Here is a 23,415-nt window from a genome sequence, read left to right as displayed (position 1 = left end):
CTTTTATCTTCGATCGTAATTGCGCTGGGTATTTCGCAACGTAATCTACAGTATCCTTATTACATATTCCTGCACGGTTAGTTGATAGCCAATCTGAGTAAAGAAAGAGGAGATTTGACTTGCAATCGATCCTCCTCGATTATTTAAATACCCTCCTTATTTTAAATGACAAACTTTCGTCGAGAAAAGATGTAAAAGTCACACGAAAGATGGATAGTTCAGCCTTTTAAATACCCTCCATGTTCCAAACTACTAATTTTCATCGATGAAAAATGTAAAAGTCACGAAAGATAAATGGTTCAGCCTTTTAAATACCCTTCGTATTCTAAATGACAAATTTTCGTCGAGAAAAAATTTAAAAATCACGAGAGAGAGATGGTTCAACCTTTTAAATACCCTTCATGTTCCAAGTTACAAATTTTCATCGATAAAAAATGTAAAGGTTACGAAAGATGAATGGTTCGACTTTTTAAATACCCTTCGTGTTCCAATCGACAAGTTTTCGTCGATGAAAAATTCTAAAAATCACGAGAGAGATGGTTCAACCTTTTAAACCTTTTACCCTCCATGTTCCAAATTACAAATCTTCATCGATAAAAAATATAGAAATCACGAAAGAAAAATAGTTCAACCATTTAAATACTTTAAGTTCTAAATGACAGAGTTTCGTCGATAAAATATCTAAAAATCACGAGAGAAAAATGCCTCAACCTTCTAAATACCCTCCATGTTCCAAATTACAAATTTTCGTCGATAAAAATGTGAAAATCGCGAGAGAGAGAGACGATAAAAAAAATAGCACGAAGGACACGGTCGATTGTCCATCGTGGAGCGAGATTTCACGAAATAAACCGTCGCCAAGCGATCCTCTTAACCTGGAGCGTTCGATTACACGTCTCTGGCGCGCGTATCGACTGGCGTTCTCGAAAAAATAACGAGTCGCCGTTAACGAGCCGTAATTTTGCCCGGTCGCGGATAGAAAGTGTTCCCGATCGGCGACCTCGAGTTAATCCACCGTTACTTCTTCAACGACAGGGAAAAGAGGGACTATGTTCGTCGAGAACAATGCTCGCATCCTTCGAGCTCGATCGTTCGTTTCGCGCGTTCCATCGTGGACCACCTGGTGAAATTTCTCGTCCACGAACGGCAGTGGCCATCGTCGAACGGCTGGAAGAACGTCGATCGACGGGGTCGTCGTAAATCTGTGATCGATCGTCGTGTAATCGAGCGAAGGACTGGCTGTAATACTTACGATATCGCGTAGAAAGCACTTGTGTTTTAGATAAGACGATTAGAAATCTCGCATTCTGGCATTCAAGCGGATCCTGCTCGAGCGATTCGTCTGTACGGGTTTAGGGATCGAGAGAAAATGCGAGAGAGACAGATGTGGAACGAATTTTTTTCGTGAACCGTTCGATGATAGCGCAAAATTTCTATTTTCAGCAATTTGCGTTTGTGTAGGCTTCGTTTTTGCTCTCTAATACGAAAAAAATTAATATTAGGGCGGTTTAATGTTGATTTCTTTTGGGTTGGAAAGCAAAGGAGTGGGAACTCGATTTAGAATGTAATTTAGAAGATTTAAAATTTGAGTGAGAAGTTAAGAAGTTGGGAGCTTAAGAACTAGAAAATTTAACTAAGAACTTAAGAGCTTAAGAACTAGAAAATTTAACTAAGAATTTGAGAGCTTAAGAACTAGAAAATTTAACTAAGAACTTAAGATCTTAAGAACCTAGAAACTAGAAAATTTAACAAATTCTACAAATGCTGAAATTGCCAGATATAAATTATCGAGCCATAAAACGTGGTTACGTCACTAGACACAAAAATGCGAAGCAAAAAACAGAATGTTTAATTGAAAAGCAGAATTTCATAGTTTTCGCCATCAGAAGGATGGATGCGATACAGCTTGGCTCTCGAGATGACGAAATCTCATCTGTTTGAACAATATTCCAGGCGAGCAATAATTTCATACTCGAACGAAATCGTGAAAAAACCACCTCGTGCAATTTATACGTATCATTAAAAACGATTTCGAAACCGCGATCGCGAGGAGAAGAGCGATTCCCATCGTCCTCGTCGATCAATCGATTACCCCACAGCTGGACGAGTCCAGTCGCTGGTGATTTCAACGCTTGGCAGAGCGTTCGTTCGTTCCTTCGTTTCGAGAACCTTCGTGCAAGAATTTCGTTCACTCTTTGGAAATTTTTGGATATAAAAAAAAACTCATATTGCACAGAAATTTTATTTTCTTCAAATTGAACAAAGTTAATTTCAAAGAAACAAAGTAATTTACAATAAAATGCAACTTGTGACATTTCGTTTCGAGAACCTTCATGCAAGAATTTTGTTTACTCTTTGGAAATTTTAAGATACAAATGAAATTCATATTGTCCAGAAATTTTATTTTCTTCAAATTAAACAAAGTTAATTTCAAAGAAACGAAGTAGACGAAAATAAAGTGGAGCTTGTAACATTCGAAGATGGCAGAAAAAAGTATCTCATCGCGCACACAATGGCGTCAAAAGCTTCCACACGTTTACCAGAATAATATCTCAAACAGTTGACGTGTAAACTTTCGAAAAAGCATATTTTTGGTGAAAGTATATTCGTTAGTTGCGCAATTGGGGCGTGAACGAGGATGAACGATCGCGTAAAGAATTACGACCGGTTAGACGACAATTTTGCCACGTTCGATAGAAATTTACTTCTTCTCTTTTCAACCCACCAACTCCTCTAATCATTCTCGTATATCTGCGCAAATTTATTTGCTACTTAATTATCATCGCATCTGCTCGTAAATAAAGCTCGCAACAAGTTGCGTGAGGGACCAATTACAAAATTGCGAGCATAATCAGCGATCGACAAGCTGCTTAAATTAACGATCAGATTCGACACTCGTGTTCGCGATTTTTGTTACTCTGATTATGCCAGCTTTTCTTAATTAGCTCGTAACAGGGTTTGGCACTGAGCAAGAAAAAGGAAGACTGATCAAGAAAATTAATGGCGTCCAAAGAACGCTCGAAGGGTTGCGTAACAGATATTTCAGTTCGCGTGCACGCGATGGAACGGTAGTTCAGTTTCGTTTGTAAAAAAGGCTAATCACTTTACCTGGTTTCGACTTATATAATCGTCATTGAAGATTGTGACTTGAGAGTCGACTTTTTTTCTGGTCCAGATCGATGGCTCGCCATTTAACGAGCGTCCACGTGGAGGGATCAGGATCTCTCGTGAACAGGTGAACGTCTCCTGTCGCCAGTATCGCTTTCTATCGAGGCGCTTCCTTTTTCGCGAGCGATTACCAGCGCACAATGCGCAATCGAGACTTTCAAATTTGCCTATAAACAGAGAGGCGGCCATTTTCTTTTTTCTACGCGAGCGTTGCGTCACAGTCGAGCGTACGCGAGCGGGTAAAATCCTGCGATGCATTAATGCCAGCCCATCGCTGGTATGTGTGCCCATAATTGCGAAAATGATCTAAGTCAGAATAAAAAAAAATGAGTTGAACAATTATTTCACAACACATTGTTTAAAATTAAATTTTATTCAATGTAATTCTTACAATATTGTGAAAAATGAACCATTAAATGGTTGTTTTAATTTCAATATTATTTGGAATTCATTTAGTATTAATTTTGAAAGTGGTCTAAGTGAAAAATTTAAAGAAATTATGTAAACATAACTTGAAAATGGCGCATGGCCCTCTTTGATGCGTCTCTGAATTACATAATAAACTAATGAATAACTTGAAATAAAATAATAATAATAAAACTTGAAAAACCTTATAAAATGTTCTACAAAACTTCTTTAGATGATTCTGAATTCCACGTTTTGGATTTTTCACCTAAAAGAGGAAAGCTATACCGAAATATTAAGCTTCTTAACTTTACTAAGAATCTTGAAGAATTATTTCGTTAAAATTATCGTTTCAAATAATAAAACTCACAGTTTTTCATTGCTTCAAGTCATTTAATGGACATTCAGTTAATTCTAAAAATGGTCCAAGTCAATTGAAACTTAAAAACAATATTTTCGTACGAAATTCAGACAAAATTTCATATTCATAATAAATTTCCATTAATCGAGACTAATAAAATTCCAAATAAAAAGGTCGCGTAATGCAAAAATATTTTTTAATTCATTCAAATGCAATTCGTGAAATATCTAAATAAGAGATGGTATGGCTTAGACCACTTTCGTAATTGTGGGTGCATATATGGTCGAGTGAACTTTGAAAATTGCCTATAAATAGAGAGGAACTGTTAGATGGCGAGCAATGCAGTCACATCGAACGTAACGTCTCACGCCTGAGGGCCAGTTCGTCGTTTGAACTATTACGTGATCGCGGCTCCAAAGGCCTCTGGTTTGAAAAAAAGTACGCCTCCGTGTCGATAAGAACTCGTCGGTTACGAGCAACCTCGTAAAACTGTCTGCTAACAGGAATGTATCACGTTTTGCGTTTTCGAAGCTTGAAATTCCACTAAAAATGTGCTCTTTTTCGTCCTCTTCTTTTTTTTTTTTTTCGTTGCGAGTGGAAACCAGTTTCCATTAGTCGTTCTGAACCGTTTTAATTACACGATATCAGCTCGCGAACGATTGTCGGTGTTCTTAGATTTATGAATCGCTCGATTGATCTGCTGTTCGAGTTGATAGTCGTTCGAGTATTAATCTCTGAGGTTGTTTAAGCAGTTTCTCTGTGAAATTGCATGTTTTCTTTTTCCTTTTTGGGTGTTAGCCTAAGCAGAGGATTGAAAAAGTGAGTTAGAATGAGAGCAGCTGGTTTCGTAGTAATTTCCACATTTTTCTAGGAATATGCTCAATAAATAGATTTTGTAGGACAAAAAATTGATTACTAAGTGAATATACTTTTAGCAGATCTGTTAAAATAGGAACTGACTGAGTTCTTAGGCTCATAGCAATTTCTACATTCTCTGACGAAGCCAACGTATGATAAAAAATTGATCATAAACAGAGCAATTCGTTTCATAGCAATTTCCACATTTTCTGACGTATACAAAGTGAATATACTTCTAGTAGACCTACTGAAATAAGAATTGACTGAACTTTTTTAGTGACTCTCGTCTTTGAGAACGTTGGTCCCACCCAGAGAATATAAAAATTGGGTCACAAGGGGAGCAAAACTAATTTCATAGCAATTTCTACATTTTCTGACGAATATGTTCAATAAATAGCTTTTGTATGACAAGAAAATTGATTACATAGAGAGCAATTCGTTTCATAACAATTTTCACATTTTCTCTGATTCGCCTCTCATTTTTAAGGACGTTGGTCCCACTCAGACAATATAAAAATTGAGTCACAAAGAGAGTAAATAATTTCATAGAAATTTATACATTTTCTGACGAATACGCACGATAAATAGAAAAAAATTGATCACAAAATGAATACACTTCTAGTAGACCAACAGAAACAAGAACTGCAAGAATTCTTGGTTCTTCTGGTCTTCGAGGACGTTCGTCCCCGCCTAGCATCTAAAAATAACTAAATTGACTAATTGATAATTTTGTATGACAAAAAAATTGGTCACAAAACGAATATACTTCTAGCAGACCAACTGAAACAAGAATTGACTGATTTTTTTTAGTTACTCTCGTCTTTGATGACGTTCATACTGCCCAGAGAATATAAAAAGTGAGTTACGAAGAGAGCAACTGGTTTCATAGCAATTTCTACATTTTCTGGCGAACACGCACAATAAATAGTAAAAATTGATCACAAAATGAATATACTTCTAGTAGACCAACTGAAATAAGAACTAACTGATTTCTTAGTCCCTCTCATCCTCTCGTATGACAAAAAAATTGATTGCAAAGCGAAATATACTTCTAGTAGACCAACAGAAACAAGAATTCTTGGTTCCTCTGGTCTTCGAGGACGTTCGTCCCCGCCCAGCGTCCAAAAATAACCAAATTAACCCGAAACGGAGAAATTCGATGCAGCCAGTTCGAAAGTATCGGTCGCAGAATCTCGCGACGGTCCAGCCGGCAGGTACGTTCCTCGATTTCCTGCAACGGGCTACGAAAAAGTGTGTCGCAACCCAGTTCCGCCAGGCTGGCAACTGGTTTCACCGGAATTCGCGGCGACGCTCGTTCCGTCGCTCTCGAAACAGGGATCGAACTGTGGCGGCCCTCTGACTCTCGCCACTGGAAGTACAGCACCGTTTGCAACTTCCTGAAAGTGCCTGATGACCTGTCCTTTCCAATTTACGGAAGTTCTGACCTGTCACTAATTTCCCAGCGTCCAAAGCTGGTTGTTTTACACCTCTGGTCGTACGTTTCAATTTTGGACGCTTAAGATAGATCACAAATGAAGTTCTGACCTGTTACTAATTGTCCAGCGTCCAAGACAGGGCTTTCTACGTAATGTTTGCACTGTTTTACACCTCTCGTCGTAAATTTAAATTTTAAGCGCTTAAGATAAATCACGAATGATTGAAATAAATCATACTATCTAAGAAAAAAAAAGGAACAAATAACACACGCAAACCAAAAAAGTCGACGAGCGCTATTTATTAATAGCCATTCGAGCTAGACAAGATTAAAACATAAACTAAGTTAGATTAAATGTTTATCTAACTCGCAAAAATGCAATCCCTGGCATAAATAATAAGAGTATTTAAAAAAAAAGGGTTTGCTAGGTAGTTGCATTGATGAGTCCACTAGCAGCCCCAGGAGGAAACGTTCTTTCTCTCTCTTTTCCTTCTTTCTTTCCTCTTTCATTTCTATAGCAAAGCGAAGCTGAGTCACTTCAGATGGATGAATGGCTTCGATGAATTTGCAGGGGGTGGATTGCGAAACGGAATTGGAATTGTGTTGCTGGGAATTGTAATGGTGACTTGGATGAGCTGGTGGTGAGATAATTGGGGATGATTTGGTGTGACGTATAGTTGAAGGTATTGAGAAGGGTTCGTGAGGGATTGCGAGTGGTGGAAATTTGGACTTTTTATGAAAATTATCTTTGCAATGTATTAGTTACTATCGTTACTGTTTTTGTATTTCTTGCGTGTATTCGTGTTTCATTTTCCAAATGAGAAAATCACCAGTAATGGTGGTTTGGATGCGCCAGAGCTGAGATAATTGGGTATGATTTGGTGTGATGTATAGTCGAAGGTATTGAGAAGGGTTTGTGAAGATGGAGTGATTGGGGTTGATGACTGTTGGAAATTTGGACTTTTCATGAAAATTATCTTTGCAATGTATTAGTTATTATCGTTACTGCTTTTGTATTTTTTGCGTGTATTCGTGTTTCATTTTCCAAATGAGAAAATCAGCAGCAAACCAAAGCTGAGTCGCTTCAGAGAAAGGACGAGCCCGCCGACTGGACCGGTTCCCGATGGAAAGTGAAATGTCGCGGCGCGCGCGCGAAGAACCGCCTTGAAGAACGCGTTCCCAGCGTTCCAATTTCCGTCGCGACGATCTCTCGAATCGTTAGAAAAATCGTGCGAGGATCCGCGTGAGCAAAGATCAGTCGCGTTTCGAGGATAATCGAGACTGGTGGACGATTTCACTTGGTCCTGGTGAACAGTGGAATTTATAAAGCGCTACGCGATTTCGATTGGATGATGAATGTTTGTTAGACTGGAAAGCACAGATTTTTGTGAATGTTTTGGTTGGTTAGTGTTCAAAGAGTAACGTTTACAGTGGAAGAAATTGGAGAACAAAAGTTGTGGGATTTAATAGTTTTTGGGTTAGATATTAATTAATTGAAATCCTCGAATAACTAATCTATAAGTAATTCTAAAGTAATATTGACAATATATCACGATTAAGTGATTAGAATTTGATGATAAACGCAATTTTGTGCGATGGTATTGGTGATTAGATAGTCGAGTTCTTCTTGCATCCACGGGTCGCTGGAGAGTCCTCGATCGAAGGCCTCCGCGACTTCCGGTGCGTTCGCCAGTTTCGTGCGACGCAGCGTCTCATCTGTGATCCCTTTAAATACTACTTGCGTCTGAAACTGCTTAGAAAAATGGCGTTTGCGATAATATGTGGAGGCTTCTTAATCTTTCTTCGAAATCTTTTAGTTCAAAAACTCGAGCTTTTAACATTGTTGGCGTCTGAAAGTGCTTAGAAAAATGGCGTTTGTGATAATGTAGGTCCTTCGAAATCTTCTAATTAAAAAAATTGAGCTTCTACCACTGTTGGCGTCTAAAACTGCTTAGAAAAATGGCGTCTGCGGTGATACGTGGATGCTTGAAAATCTCGTAATTAAAAAACTCGAGCTTCTGACATTGCTGGCGTCTGAAGGTGCTTAGAAAAATGGCGTTTGCGATAATGTAGATGCTTCGAAATCTTCTAATTAACAAACTTGAGCTTCTACCACTGTTGGCGTCTAAAATTGCTTAGAAAAATGGCGTCTGCGATGATACGTGGATGCTTGAAAATCTCGTAATTAAAAAACTCGAGCTTCTGACATTGTTGACGCTTAGAAAACCTCGCGTTTGGAAAGCTCCAAGCTTGCGATAGCTCCAGATCCGTAACAATTTCACGGATGGTCGAGGCAACGAGCGTGTAAACGAAATGGTCAGCAAAGCGTCCGTGAAGAGCTGAGATCAAATAAACCGTGGCCAGTTTATTATCGAAAGTGGCTGAAACGCGAACGGATCCAGCGGCGTATAGAAAGCTGGGACGCCATTCGATCGTGCTGTTTGTCACTTAATTATCGCTGCGATCTGAATTATTCATGAAATGCCCCGCGTCGATCTGAATTTACACGCAATTTCGACGAAAAATTCACGACTACCCGATATCGTTCGTTGAAAATAAAAATTAGACGATTCGTATGCCTTTCAATCAGCCAACAACAATTAAGACTCAATTATAAACCTGCTTTTAGTCCTGCAACTCGTACTCTTGACATTTGAGAGTGGAAAAAGGACGTTTTTTAAATACACACGAATCCTGTTGGTATTCAAGTATCTCACTTGGCGATCCTTGTCTGTTATTAATCGTGCGTTCGAGGACTGTCATCGATGCATTAAGAAGAGTCGATTATTATTTCGCGCACAGTTAGCGACGAGTGGCTCGCGAGAAGGATCTATCGAGCAATCATGCCTCATCGATCGTTGATCCTCGACACGCTTACCTTCTCAAGCGACGATATCTCTCTCTTTAATTACTCTCAGCAATTTTCTTGGCCATTCAGACGATTATTTAGTCGAGTCTCTCTTTTTTTGCTTTATTACTTGGAAATCTGCTCGACGACATTGCTTCGTCGATGAGAAATGAAAATCGCGTCAATTATTTCTGTCCACTGCGTGATTTTTTTTTTTTTATTAATACACCCGTTGTGCACGCGTGAACTCCTGAAAAGACGAATCGGCCTCGAAAATCGTGGACCATGTCGTTTTCACTGAGAAATCGCACGGTCAGTGTCATTTCACGTATTTCTCGAACACTCGTTGGAGTAATTAAAGAAGAAATAATTCATGGGCTTAGCGACCAGCCAGAGAAACTAGGCTTCCGTCCCAGGACCGTTGAAATTTATCGTTCGTGCCCGGATGGCTCACCACCGTGTCCTTTCCGGTTCGTTAAGAGTCGAGAGCCGAATCATCGATGAGAATTTCAGGCGGCTTGCACTATTTCGAGACGAGTCGATGCTCGAACCTCTCGACGACCTCGTTCGACAGAGAACCGCCATCTCTTCTTCGAGATGCCGGCTAATCTTGCTTACAAACGGTCGCGTTGCAAGGATTCCTCGATGGCTCTCAGTTATTAAAGAAGAAATGGAGTAGCTGCGATCTTCTGTGTTAATTCGAAATTATATATAATTTTATCTCCCAGTTAATTCGAAATTAAACAATTTTCGAAGATCGTTGCAAAGATTTCTCGATGGTGTTCGATTGTCAGAAAAGAAGAAATGGAGTAGCTGCGATTTTCTTTGCAAGATGGAAGACTTTATCGCGAAACGAAGCAGTTAATTCGAAATTAAATAATTTTCCTAAAAAATTCCTCGATGGCACTCGATTATCAGAAAAGAAGAAATGGAGGAACTGCGATTTTCTTCGCGAAATGGAAAAGTTTATCGCAAAACGAATGAGTTACTTCAAAATTAAACAATTTTCAAGCTTGATTATCAGAAAAGAAGAAATGGAGCATCTGTAATTTTCTTCGCAAGATGGAAAAGTTTCTCGCCAAATGAGCGAGCTATTTCGAAATTGAACAATTTTCAAAGATCGTAGCAAAAATTCCTCGATGACGCTCGATTATCAGTAAAGAAGAAATGGAGTAACCGCGACTTTCTTCGCGAGATGGAAAACTTTATTGCGAAGTGAATGAGTTACATCAAAATTAAATAATATTATCGTGCGATCGTAGAAAAATTCGCAAAGGAAGTCATTAATTTTTGCTTTTGATCCAGTCAATTTCTATCGACCGTTCCTCGTCTTGAGCGAATGAATGGCTCTCAGTTATCAAAGAAGAAGAAGTGGAGCAACTGCGATCTTTTTCGCGTGATGGAAAACTTTATCGCGAAGCGAATGAGTTATTTCAAAATTAAACAATTTTATCGTGCGATCATAGAAAAATTCGCAAAGGAGATCGTCGATTTTTACTTTTGATCCAGTCGATTTCTATCAACCGTTCTTCCTCTTGTGCGAATGAAAGGCTCTCAGTTATCAGAAAAGGAAGTGAACAAGTTATTTCAAAATTGAACAATTTTATCGCGCGATCATAGAAAAATTCGCAAAGGAAGTCCTCGATTTTTGCGTTTGATCCAGTCGATTTCTATCAACCGTTCCTCCTCTTGTTCGAATGACACACCACGATGAACACCGATGGAGAAACGGCGTTCGTGACTAAGCAGCGAGCGTTTCTGCCTCGCGATGTTCCTCAGAACCGTTCTACACCTGTCTCGTCCTAGATCTTTCGACAGTCTTTCCTTTTCTCCCTTTTTTCTTCGCCCTCCGTTTCGCAACCGTCGAAATCGCCAGCGCTGGAAAAATAATTCCGCCTCGATCCCTCGCGAAGATACCTGTCGCACTTGAGAAGCTACAAAGCTCGATCTATTCATTTCTAATTTTTATTCTCACGTTGTATATCGAATTATTCGAAGCTTCGAGTGTTCCACGCGTTCTTTACAGTGCGTGCAATTTTTTAAACATTTTTATTCGCTACTTTTAATCACTTCGCACGCGATTATAGTGTGCGACAGTTGGAAAGAGACACTGTGTTGCATAGAGTGATTCTTAAGAAAAAAATTAGCGTTTCGAGTGTTGCACGCGTTCTATACAGTTCTAGCAATTTTTTAAATATTTTAATTTGCTAATTTCAATCACTTTACACGCGATTATAGTGCGCGACAGCTAGAAAGAGACACTCTGTTGCATAGAGTGATTCTTAAAAAAAGAAAACTAGCGTGTCGCACGCGAAATGCGAGAACAAGCTGGGCAATAAAGATCGAATGGAAAGAATCGAAGTTGTAGCCGTCAAAGGGGACTGTCCAGTCTGTTGCGCAACGAAATTATTAGCTCTGCTAGAAACAGAGACGCGATTCTCGACAGAATGATAGTTCGTTGCGTCAATCACGTTGTCGTCCCAATTAGTTGCCCCTTAAACCTGTCTCAGGTCCAAATTTCATCTTCTCCGCTTCGTCTGGATTCACTGAGTAACGAGATTCCTCGAGAAACCAGTTATTAGCATAAAAACACTGTCAAATATCGAAGATCGTTTGCTCTCGTCGCTTCGACCGCGAAGAACCGGTGGCGGTCGAAAGTAAAAGCGTGGCGAGGCGTGCGAATCGTTACGCAAGACGAATCTCCAGACGATTCGAAGCTGGAAGAGAAAAGAAAATCGTGGAAAATCGATAATCGATCGCGAGAATTCAGATCGCGATCGACTCGCCCGCGCACGTATCCTCCTGCTCGATTTTTCTTGCAACCGCGATTGCGTCGACGCGATCGAGCGTGCTTCTCTCGCTTGCGAAACCCAGAAGCGGAAAAATCGACGCGAATAACTAACGAGCCAGAGAAACGCAGGAATATTAACCTCGAGCGTGATTGTTCCGCTTTGAAATCGTGAACGCTCTCGATTTTCTCGATCGTTTAGGGGATGAATCATGCGTGAGTAACCACGTTCACCATTCGATCGATCGAGATCGATAATTGCTCGACTAGCGTGCAATAAGCTTGCTCAAGACTCGAAGAAAGAATTTTGAACTTATGAGCGAACGAAAATCGCGAGAGGGTGGCGATTAAAAAATATTAGCCAATTATGCGAAGTCTGGGAATGTTTGTACTAATTTATCAATATTTTTGGCGAATTTAACTGAAATAATTGACAATTTCCAGGCTGAAAATCGACTTACACCAGTTTCATAATTTGTCAATTGTAAATATCATTTAATTTCAATTCTAAAATAACAAATGTCACTTAAAATATATCTGATATTAATCCAATCTTGTTTAGAAATAATAACAAGAAATAAGAATTTTTATTATGAACATTAATTGTATTTATATATTTTTTTTAAATAAGGATTATATCCTTAGATTCATATTATTTATCATATTTAAGGATTATCTCCTCAGATTTTTCTTATATAAAATAGACTTAGCACCACGTTACAACAATTTAAATCGACCAAAGCATTGGAATTTTTCCAGATATTAAATACCAACTAATTACAAACAAAAAGTTTACGTTAAATTAAGCATAAATTACACCACTTTCAGAATGAGCTTCGTATATAGGAAAGGGTTGATAAAACGCAAGGAAACCTCGGTGAGATTAGCATACAAGCAAACGCGTGGCGATTGTGTGGAAAAAGAGAGGCGTTAGAAATCCTGTCAAGGTCTGGCTTTCTAATTCCCCTCGAGTTTTCGTCGCCAGTTACGATCCTTGCTCGTTGCGTCGCTTGCGCACTGGTTCGCGGTGTGAAATGCCCCTAAACGGTGCGACTTCGATTGCGTAAAGGTCGCAGGGACGTCGACGCGGACGCTTGCTTTCAGGATTCAACGTTTCACTGAGAGATGCGATAATAGTCGCAATTAGCTTCCTCGTCTTTTTCATTGACAAACCTGCGCACTTTTGTATTTTGTACGCGCAGTATTGGCACGTTTGCAGCCTGTTACGATTTTTTTAATCGCTCAGTGCAACCAGAAAATTGAAAGTTAAATGCCAAGCACTGTTCTACAGGTGTTTGTTGGGATCTGCAATTTTTCTAGTCGAATGCGACCACTGTTATTTAAAATATGGTAAATTATCGAGACTGTTTAATGTCGTGTCAGAAACTGGTTGATATTTCGACTGTCAGCGAGAAATAATCGCAAATCTTGTCGATTTCTGATTATTCGCTCTTGTATTAAAATAGAAACGATTTAGTGATATGTTTAACCCTTTGCATGTAACTATAAAAAGTAAAATTAATTTCAAGGCTGTTCAGCATTGTTTAGCGGCAAACTTTTATTCGTTTCTAGTTTTTAGCTTCCATTTCGATCGTCTGCTGATAGAAATTATTATTAAAAGTGTACCACACCGTTCTCCATCGCGATATTTTGCGACAGCTCGTGCGTATCGATTTTATCGAGGTTTCTCCTTTTAAATCGCAACGCGAGGTGTCCATTAATCACAGACGAACGTCTAAACACGAGTGCTGAACGCGCTGATAGTCTGACACGAAGGATTGTTTCGTTTGCAGCAAGAACCGAGGCAGGATCTCGACACCAGCAACGGAAGCAGCAACGGGAGACCAAGATTCGTCCCTGTGACCACGCTCGAGGACGTCCAGGCGGTTCGATGCGCGGAATTCCACCCCCATGGGAAGCTGTACGCCGTGGGATCGAACTCGAAGACGCTCAGAATATGCTCTTATCCAAAGCTTCACGATGTCAGGTGAGACGACCCTCTTTCAAACCCTCCTTTCAATTTTTATATCAGTCTCGCCCCTTGAAAGGTGAGAAAAGAATTTTTTTTGAGTCTTAAGTACCTCTCGAAGACGCTCAGAATATGCTTTTAGCCAAATCTTCGCGATGTCAGGTGAGACAACCCTCTTTTAAACCCTCTTTTCAATTCTCATATTAGTCTCACCCCTCGAGAAATGAAAAAAGAATTTTTTAGTGCCTTAAATACCTCTCGAAGACGCTCAGAATATGCTTTTAGCCAAAGCTTCACGATGTCAAGTGAGAGAACGCTCTTTCAGACCTTCTTTTCAATTCTCACATTAGTCTCACCCCTTGAAAGATGAGAAAATAATTTTTTAGAGCATTAAGTTCCTCTCGAAGACGCTCAGAATATGTTCTTATCCAAAGCTTTACTATGTCAGATGAGACAACCCTCTTTCGTCACTTTTCAAACCCTCTTTTTTATCAATTCTCATTCTCACATTATTCTCACCCTTCGCGAAATAAAAAAAGAATATTTTAGAGTCTTAAGTACCTCTCGAATATACTCAGAATACGCTCTTATCCAAAGCTTCACGATGTCAAATGAGACCAACCCTCTTCTCATCAATTCTCACCCCTCGAGAAATGAAAAAAAGAATTTCATAGCATCTGAAGTACCCTAATAATTCATTCTCCCTCATTTCTCACAATTTTCAACGCAATCGAAGATCATCTCTCAGCTACATCTCTCTCTTCTCATTAAACTTCAATAAAATCGAACAGAAATTAATCGCGAAAGTACTTCACGCTTCGAATAAAAAATCAAAGACGAAGAACAGCCGACTGTAACTGCGTTTATGTCAAAAGTGGAACACTGTGTGCACAGTGTACACTGAAAATTGGAATTAAAGAAGAGCAAATCGTCAGGAACCGCCATAATCCTCGCGCTATTTACAAAATGGCCGCCAAACGGGGTTGTCCACGCAGAAGTTCGCCACTCGCGGGCTAATTTTACGCAAGCCTGCAGGTTTAACGAACAATGGAGGCCTTCATGCCAAACGGAGCATTCCTCGATGCTTAGTGGAATCCTTTTATTGCTCGCGATACGATCTTCGTTTCTTCTCCCTGTTCTACAACCTCTCTCGCTCCCTTTATTACCTTCGAAACAGGCTCGATCGAGATACCAAAGAGCACCACCGTGAAATCATCGTTCTCGTTCGAGCACTTTATCAGCTGCTCGCAATTAGAACAATTACTCGTCTGGTTGGACGAAGAAATTAAATAAACACGCGATGGTGTGGAATTATCGATTACTATGAACTGATTGGGTTCTTAGAACGTAGAAGTGAAGGGTTTCAGTAAGGGTTTCAGTAGAAGTGAAGGGTTTCATTATTTTATTTTTTTTTTTATTGTCCACAACTCTCTACTGCTTTAACGTTTCATATAAAATTTATTTCAAAGAATAGATCAGCTAAATAAATTAAATTAAACGAATTCTTGGATTTCAGTGCACTTCTGATAAAATTTATTATTCAATTATTATTTTTAAAATTATTATTTTTAATTATTCTCCATGAAAAGGAAACAAAACATCTTCTCGATTGTATCATCGATTATGGAATAACCTGTGTTGATACACGTGCTGCGATACAAGCCAGAGGGTTAAGAGTGATTATCGCGATCTCTAATTAACGTGATCTCTTCTCGAACAGTTGATTAGAGTGGAAGCGTGCACGTAAACTCGAAAAGCAGCGCTTTAGGTATCTCAGTGATTTACGAACCAACTTGGAGGAGTTTATTAGGATAGGAAATGCGTTTCCTACGCGATCGTAAGGGTCGATAAGACAGTAATTACCAGGCTAGCCGAGGAAAGTAGCGGAAAAGCTTTTTAGCCGAATGGAAGATCGATATTTAGATAATTGTCGAAAAAAAGCGGTTCTATTTACAAGAGTAATTTAAAGGTAATTAATAGTAGCGGATAGATTTGATTAAAAGCAAAAACCAGTTCACGAGACCACTTTTATTTATTTCGTTCGAATCAACTATCTCAAATTAATTTCGTACTCTTGTTTCATTTTCTTTTTTTCTTATCTGAAATTTTAATTATTCTGGCCTTCGTCAACATCGACAAAATAATACTCCATTAATTACCATTATCGACTGTATTATTATACTTCACAATGCTCGTTAAATTGTTCTCGAAGCAAGTTCGAAGAAGAGCAAAAATCAGAAACAATGTTGCAAAGTGCAACGCGAGAGATCGATGGATCGTTTGGATCTGATCGCGAGATTTAATGTAATTCCATCGTACGCCTACTGAAAATACACTTTCGTGCGAGCCTGGTGTTACGTTACTCGTAAAATTAATATTTACAACCAGGTGAAAGCAGCCTAGTCCAGATCGATGGGCGTAGATTACGATTTTCATTGGACGTGGCTCGTTAAAATGTTGCAACAGCGAAGAAAAAAGGAAAGTCAGTCGAGAAAGAGTTGACACACGTTCTCGTATAATTTAAAAAGCTAAGTCTCTGAGTAGAATCACGCGTTTAACGGCGACTGGCGACAGTTTTAAGGAAGAGAATTGGTAGAAAGGTGGACGCTGCAGAAATGGCGTTACATATCGCAAAATGGCGGCCGTTTCGAGATAATTTCGTTACACCAGCTGCAATAAATAAGAACGTTACGTTCGCCAGTGGCTTCGACGATAACCAGCGAATTGAAAGGGACTAAAAGTACGAGAGAGAGAGAGAAAAAAAGACATTAATCATTTCTCGTGGATCGTCACGGTGATCGATTTCCCAGGAGCCGCAGCTGGAAGGTTCGATCGCACGGTTACCTGACAGGGCGAGCCGTTTCCGGATCGAGATAATAATTGAGCGATCAGCTGGCATTCTAATGACCGACTTGCTGCAAATCCTGCGTCTCGCGTATCCGTGAAGTCGAATTACCTTCGAGGATATAATTTCCTGTAATTCTAGATCGTGGTTAGTCGAAATTTCAACTACCCTCGCTGCGAGATCCTCGATTGGTGCAGGATAAGATAAGTTGGCGAGGATTTCTCGTCTTTCAATGTTTCTCAGTGTGAAGAGTGTTTTAAATTCGACGAGTTTTGAAACTCTATCTCTACAGGCTGATTTTAAGATTGATGTTTCATTTTTAAAGAGTCTGCGAGAGGGTAAATCATTCTTTGACGAGATCGACTTTTCTCTGAAATTCTATCTCTGCAGTGTGATTTTAAGATTGATATTTATTTAACAAAAAATAAGTATTTGGGAGGACATAAATCATTCCTCGACGAGATCAACTCTTTTCTGAAATTCTACCTCTATACTACGATTTTAAGATTGATGTTTATTTAAAAAAAAAATAAGTATTTGCAAGGATATAAATCATTCCTCGACGAGATCAACACTTTTCTGAAATTCTATCTTTACAGTATGACTTAAAGCTTGATATTTATTTAAAAAAAAATCTACAACAGTATAAATCATTTCTCGACAGGATCAACTCTTTTCTAAAATTCTTCCTCTACACTATGATTTAAAGCTTAATATTTATCTTAAAAAAAATCTACAAAAGTATAAATCATTCCTCGACAGATTCAACTCTTTTCTCAAGTTCTACCTCAGCAGTATGATTTTAAGATACGATTTTGATATTTATTTCAAAAAAAGTCTGCAAAATTGTAAATCATTCCTGGACAGGATCAATTCTTTTCTGAAATTTCACCTCAGCAGTATGATTTTAAGATACGATTTTGATATTTATTTCAAAAAAAGTCTGCAAAATTGTAAATCATTCCTGGACAGGATCAACTCATTTCTGAAATTCTACCTCTACACTACGATTTAAAGCTTAATATTTATTTAAAAAAAAAAAAAGAGTATAAATCATTCCCTTTTCTAGGATTGTTCCATTACTCGTCGTGAGTTGCAACACTCGATCGCCAGCTTTCACCAGGTTTTATCTATGAGTTCTCAGCGATTTCGGGTCCATCTGTCGACGTAGTCGCCTCTTCCTGTCGCCGCAGCGAGCCTCTCGATCGATCCACGCGATAAATCGACCGCGAGTAACGCGATAAACGCGCGGGCACCGTGACAGCGGTTTGATTGATAAGCGAGAGCTCGCCTTTCTTCATTTGTCGCGAACTGTCCCACCAAACGACGTCTCTCTTCGCTTCGCGACGGATCTATCGACGGACCTGTCCACTTTCTAAATCTCTGACGCGATCGTCAGAGATCAACGAACCGTTTATTTAAAGGGCCACAATACTCTGGAATTGTTCTATGATAGTCGTTGCAATTTTGCAGATGCTGAAATAAATCATTTCTTCGATATACGACTTGGTATTTGTCAAGAAAATTTGTATTGCGCTTACAAAATGCGTAATACTTTGCTTTGCACTCAAGAGTTCGCAATTTACAACGCATAGCGCTAATTAATTCAGAGTTGAAAACAACGTGGATCGATTTGGTCCAATTGACATATGACTTAGAATTACGCTTGCCTCGCGATCTTTCAAAAAAACATTTGCTTTGAACTCAAGAGTTCGCAATTTACAACGCACAGTGCTAATTAATTCAAAGTCAAAAAGAATGTGGATCGATTTGGTCCAATTTTTCAATGGCAATCGCTGCAATATTCCAGTTTCTAAAATATATAATCTCTTCAACGTACAACTTAAAATTACTTCCTTCGCGATCTTTGAAAGCAACATCTATCTTAGAGAACTAAAATTGAAGTCAAAATTGTTCATCGTTCCAATCAACAGGGATTTAAAACACAGCCAAGAACCCAAGAATTCGCAATTTGCAACGCACAGCTTCGAAAGCGTCCAGAATTTCGCGTGTTTTCCTGGACGTAACGAGCTAATTCCCCAGCTCGCCACTTTAATCGAGCTATTCCGTTTGAACCAGCGTTTTCGCCGTCGAATCGTCGGAGAAAGTGACGCGCGCGGTTCTAATAGAGCGATCGAGGGATCCTGGCGTCGGTTCCTCCCCTGTCGGCCATTAAACCAACAGCAATTTCGCGCACGCGATACGCTCGCGTTTCCACGGAGGAAAGCGAGTGGACGCTGTTTTAAAGCCGCGTGTTTGGGCTGAGAAAACTTGGGGCTAATTAAAATCGACGTGGAAAACGAGGAGGCGTGAAAGCGGCGCGGTTTCTGCTCGAAATCGAAACGACGATCCTGCTCTCCGCGTTTCTACGAGACGCGCCAGGTCTCTGGCTGTTGTTTTAATTAAGAACGATCGCGCAATCGAGTTCGCTGAGAACGAGAGACGGAAAATTGGGTCGGACGAAAGCCACGCGTGGGAAGTAGACGGACGCTGAGTTTGGGGCCAGTTCGATTCCTCTGTTTGCCTTTTAATTGCTCGAGAAAAATGAAGTATCAGTCGAAGAGATTTTAGATTAATTTAGTTCGAAAGTTTTGTAGAAGGCGCAGTCGAATTCTATTTGGATTTCAAATGAAGAATTGTAGCCTTTTTCTCTTTCTCGCGTCGACGCTGACGATTTCTCTTTCAAATAACTTTCAAAAATAATGTTTAAGGCAATTGTGAATTCGAGAAGCTTGGAATACTCGTTTGTAGAGTTGTAATGCTTAACAAAAATTCGTTTTATCGATATTTCAAAAGCAAAGCAACAGAGGCTCTATCAACATAGCTGCAAACTCGATTTTGTATTCCAACATTCTAAGGAGAAAGTGCAGTATCACAGAATAGTAAAAAAAAAATTCCGTTGACATCTCGAGTTTCATCTTGAAATTTACGATATCGAAATGGAAAGCCTGGTGGGAAAAGCTAGGCAAAAGTGAAACGTATTCGCTTGGTTTTATTTAGTCGCGTTAGTGATACTTGCGCGGTGAAATGGAACAGGCTTATTCCGATCGATTCCAGGGGGGAAAAAACGGATAATGGCGCAGAAAAGAAAACGTTAACGACGCTGGTGGTTTCGCTTTTCTTTATTTCCAGAGAGGATCACCAGACGTATCAGCCCACGGTTCTCTTCAAGAGAACAAAACACCACAAGGGCTCGATATACTGCCTCGCGTGGACACCGGATGGACAGCTGATGGCCACAGGAAGCAACGACAAGACCGTCAAATTGATGCGTTTCAACGCTGACACGTCGAACCTCGAAGGTAAATCGAATTAAACCAAACAAAATCACTGAGAAAACTAAAAAACACCATTTCTCTCGACCCACGAAACTGGCATTCGATCAAAGTCGCATTAAGAAACAATTTGTACGAAGTATACTATTTAAAAAGAGTATTCTCGCATCATATCTTCGACTTTGATCGAAGATCGGTAAGAACAAAGTCCTTTCGCTGGAATTTCTCGTTGCAAGCAAGTCCTCTGACGAGCCTCTTCATCGCGTCGCTCGAGCAATCGTGGTTTCACGTTAATGGCGAGGCTCGTCAGTATGGCGGCCATTAACCCTCTCGAGCTTCCTGTCTCTCGACTCTGCGCTGTGTTGCGCAAGCACAGGGAAAAAGACTTTCACGCGAACGCGGTCTCGTGACGATCTCGTTGCTCTTTCAGGTCAAGAAGTCGAGCTGTCGATGCACGATGGAACCGTGCGCGACCTCTGCTTCCTCGAGGACACCTCGAACAAGTCGAGCCTGCTGATCAGCGGCGGTGCTGGCGATTGCAAGATCTACGTAACCGATTGCGCGACTGGCACACCCTTCCAGGCGCTCAGCGGACACAGCGGACACGTGCTCACTTTGTACAACTGGGGTGGCGCGATGTTCGTCAGCGGCTCGCAGGATAAGACTGTCAGGTTCTGGGACCTCAGAACGAGGGGGTGCGTGAACATGGTCACACCAGCGACGGTACCTGGCAGCAGGGTTAGTTTGGCTCCTCTTCGATGGACACCGTGGCTCTTAGATGGAATTACTGAGGATCTGATCGTCGAGTGGTACAGATTTAGGCTTGCCAGCGAGTTATTAGGGGTTTCTCGACGTCGTCTGCTAGAGAAAAATTAGATTTTTGCAAATCGTCGATATATATTTATTTTATTTATTCGAATCGTCGAGTGACCAAGATTTCCAACGAGATCGTCTGCTAGAGAAGAATTACATTTTTGAAAGTTGGATACTAGTTGGAATCTATTTATTTTATTTATTCTTGTTGAGTAATGAAGATTTTTTTCAACGTCATCCGCTAGAGAAAAATTAGATTTTTGCAAGTTGATTATTCGAATCGTCGATATATATTTATTGATTGCGATTATTTGTTTTATTTATTCGAATCGTCGAGTGACCAAGATTTCTTGCTTACATCGTCTGCTAGAGAACAATTAGATTTCTACAAATTGGATATCTAGTTGGAATCATCAATATATATTTATAGACTGTAATTATTTATTTTATTTATTTTCTTCGTTGCTTGACGAGGATTTTTCGCGAGATCGTCTGCTAGAAAAAAATTAGATTTTTGCAAATTGGATATTGGAATTGTCCATATATATTTATTGATTGTGATCTTTTTTATCGAGTGAAATTTAATTGACGTTTTGGAAGGATAGATATTTTAATTGAAAATATTGGAGGGATATTTGCACTGCTCGACTCTCAGATTCAACGATCCACATCTCAATTAGCGCTTTCCTCCTATCATCGGTCCTGATCATCAGAATTCTTTCCGATTCAGCCAGCAACTCGTATCACTCCAAGAGAAAAGAAAAGAAAGTTAATAGTACCGTTCAACATTATACTAACAGATCTTTCTCTCTCTCAATCTCTCAATCTCCAATCACTTAAAAAAATCTACCACAGTGCAATAAAAATTCCACAAAAACAAACAATTCCACAAATCAAAATGTAAAACCAAAATTCACACGATCCATATCAGTAAAGTATCAATAATCGATGAGGAAAGGATTTCTATGAAACACGAAACGCCTGCATGCACCAGCGACATCAACTTCCGTTCTTTCAGTTGTTTTATTTTCATTTCAGCGTCCGATAAAAATGTCGATCCACAGTTTTTGACTCATCGTCACCTATCCGCCTCTCTTCACAAGTAGCGACGCTCTTTCTCACCCCCCTCTCTCTCTCTCTCTCTAGATCTCCGTCAGTATATCATGATCGAATTTTTATCGGACGTACTCGCGGAGGAATCCGGGACGGAAGCAGTATCGCGTGTCTGATCAGCATTTGATCCCGTTGCAGGTCGGCAGCCCAGTAGCGGCGCTCTGCGTCGATCCATCCGGACGTCTGCTGGTATCCGGTCACGAGGACAGCAGCTGCGTCCTATTCGACATCCGGGGCGGTCGCACCGTGCAGTGCTTCAAGCCGCACGCGGCTGACATCAGGAGCATACGCTTCTCGCCTTCCGCATACTACTTGCTCACTGGTGGTTACGATAACAAGCTTGTCCTCACCGATCTGCAAGGTAAATCGTCCGCTTGTCTCGCGAGATAATCAGTGGCAAGCGCTACGAGAGCCATCGAGAGCTGATAATAAATTACGCCACGGCCACCTGCGAGCACTTCTGGTCTGTTGCCTTCGATTTATTTCGTTCGACATTTTTATTGCTGTTATCGCGCGCCTCGTTCGACGTGTATCTTATTCACCGTTTTTGTCGTCGAGAGTATTTGTAGAGATGGAATTGAGGGAGGGTTGAAGCTTCGTTAGAAGAGCAGAGGGTTATGCTTGAAGGTGGATCGTTTTAGAAGTAATTTAAAATTGTTTAATTTATTTCGTCTTGCTATTATCACATGCTTCGTTCGAGGACGTTCTGTTATCGTCGCGATTATTTCTTATGGAGGAATAGAGAAGGGTTTGAAGCGAGGAAGTGTTTGGTAGAAAAGCAGAGGGTTGAGCTTGAAGGTGGCTCATTTTAAAGTGATTTAACATTGTACAGTAGAAGAACGCCTGTTGTAGCGTTCAATTTATTTGGTTATCGTCGCGATTATTTGTCGAGGTGGAATAGAGAGAAGATTGAAGCGATGTAGCGTTTGTTAGAAGAGCAGAGGATTAAGCTTGAAGGTGGCTCGTTCAATAAATTATTTAAAATTGTACAAAAGAGGAACGTCTGTTAATCCGTTTTATTGTTCTGTGTTGCAGGTGATCTAACGATGCCACTGCCAAGCGTGGTGGTCGCGCAGCATCAGGACAAAGTAATATCCGGTCGATGGCACCCGACAGAATTCTCGTTCCTCAGTACCTCCGCTGACAGGACAGCTATTTTGTGGGCCCTGCCACCTGTCTAGGAAGATCGAACGCCGATGATACGCGTTTGCCTCTCGTTCGGCACATTCTATCCAAGAAACATTTGCGTTCAACGTCAATGATCATTCGCCCTTCTTCTTCTTCTTCTCTCTATTTCAATCCACGCGTCTTTTTATACGAGAATCAGAGTGCGATTATTAAATTGTTCGACTCTCCGTTGCGATCACAAAACGATGACTCGAGTTTTGTTTCCTTTGTTTTTTGCTTTTAATCGTCAGCAGTGTCCACTATCGCGTGCTCGCGCGTTATTCAAGCACGACCAATTAAAAAGCTTCCTGGCAATCGCGACGAGGGACGCGAAAAAGGATTTTCGTGCGCTGCGACGGAGCGTCCCGTT

The 23,415-nt window shown here is 40.1% G+C and overlaps 1 protein-coding gene across 3 annotated transcripts in view; it reads left to right on the top strand.

The window, feature by feature from the left end:
• LOC143431470 (WD repeat-containing protein 47) overlaps positions 1–23,159 on the top strand; it is a 90,604-nt gene extending 67,445 nt beyond the window's left edge. For 2 of the 3 annotated variants that reach the window (XM_076908237.1, XM_076908235.1), the window contains exons 7-11: positions 13,657–13,850; positions 19,810–19,979; positions 20,383–20,690; positions 21,999–22,239; positions 22,914–23,159. In XM_076908237.1, the coding sequence (XP_076764352.1) occupies positions 13,657–13,850; positions 19,810–19,979; positions 20,383–20,690; positions 21,999–22,239; positions 22,914–23,059 (1,059 nt within the window). In that variant the 3' untranslated portion in view covers positions 23,060–23,159. The remainder of the gene's footprint in view (positions 1–13,656; positions 13,851–19,809; positions 19,980–20,382; positions 20,691–21,998; positions 22,240–22,913) is intronic. The other variant, XM_076908236.1, reaches the window with a different exon arrangement.
• Positions 23,160–23,415: the final 256 nt, after the last annotated feature.

The sequence above is a fragment of the Xylocopa sonorina genome, chromosome 18 (assembly GCF_050948175.1).
Source record: "Xylocopa sonorina isolate GNS202 chromosome 18, iyXylSono1_principal, whole genome shotgun sequence".
Lineage (NCBI taxonomy): Eukaryota > Metazoa > Arthropoda > Insecta > Hymenoptera > Apidae > Xylocopa > Xylocopa sonorina.
This window is presented reverse-complemented; position numbering and strand designations above follow the sequence as displayed.